The 644-nt window shown below is 71.4% G+C and overlaps 2 protein-coding genes across 2 annotated transcripts in view; both read left to right on the top strand.

Moving 5' to 3' along the window:
* CHLNCDRAFT_143746 (hypothetical protein) overlaps window positions 1-80 on the top strand; it is a gene marked incomplete at both ends in the record, with an annotated part of 1286 nt that extends 1206 nt beyond the window's left edge. Inside the window, one exon of the mRNA XM_005849076.1 lies at window positions 28-80. Coding sequence (XP_005849138.1) covers window positions 28-80 — 53 coding nt within the window. The remainder of the gene's footprint in view (window positions 1-27) is intronic.
* A 228-nt stretch (window positions 81-308) lies between these two features.
* The window catches only part of CHLNCDRAFT_143747 (hypothetical protein), a gene marked incomplete at both ends in the record, with an annotated part of 2370 nt that continues 2034 nt past the window's right edge, over window positions 309-644 (top strand). Inside the window, one exon of the mRNA XM_005849077.1 lies at window positions 309-408. Within this exon, the coding sequence (XP_005849139.1) occupies window positions 309-408 (100 nt within the window). The remainder of the gene's footprint in view (window positions 409-644) is intronic.

Here is a 644-nt window from a genome sequence, read left to right on the forward strand (position 1 = left end):
ACCCCTTCCCCCCCCCCCCCCCCGCAGTGTTGATCACCGAGGATGGGTGGGAGGATGCGGGGTTTGGGGGCAACCCGTAGGGGGGGGGCCCCCCTTTAATAAATTTTTACGCGGGGGCGCCGTTGGTGGGAAAGAGTGGGTGCCGCGCACGCCGCCGTTTGCTTGGGTTGTTGCCGGGTTGGCCGGGGGGGGGTTGGTTACCGGGTGGGCTGCCCGGCCCTTGCTGGGATGTGCCCCCATGTGGGCCCAGGCGCCCCTGCCACAGGATGCCCGCCCTGCCGCCCCCCCCCCCGTGTACCGTAGACGGCATGCGGTACGGCACGCTGTGCGTGGTGGACCTCAAGCGCCGCAGCTTCAGCGCGGAGATGTACGCGCTGCTGGTCAACTTTGCAAACCTGGTGGTGCAAGGTGCGGCGGCGGCCGCCGCTGGCTCTCCCCGCCCTGCCACGCGCCTGCTGCTGCCTTCGGCACCCCGATGGATGGGCGCCTGCCAGCAGCGGCGGCCCATCGTCCAGGCCTGCCTCTGCCCCTCCCCAGCCTCCGTCTGCCCCTCCCCAGCCTCATCCTGGCCCCCTGTCCCCGCCTGCTTGCCGCAGAGCTGGAGCGCGACAGCGCGTCGATGCGCGAGGTGGCTGACGAGGCGT

This window comes from Chlorella variabilis (assembly GCF_000147415.1).
Source record: "Chlorella variabilis unplaced genomic scaffold CHLNCscaffold_6, whole genome shotgun sequence".
Taxonomy (NCBI): Eukaryota; Viridiplantae; Chlorophyta; class Trebouxiophyceae; order Chlorellales; family Chlorellaceae; genus Chlorella; species Chlorella variabilis.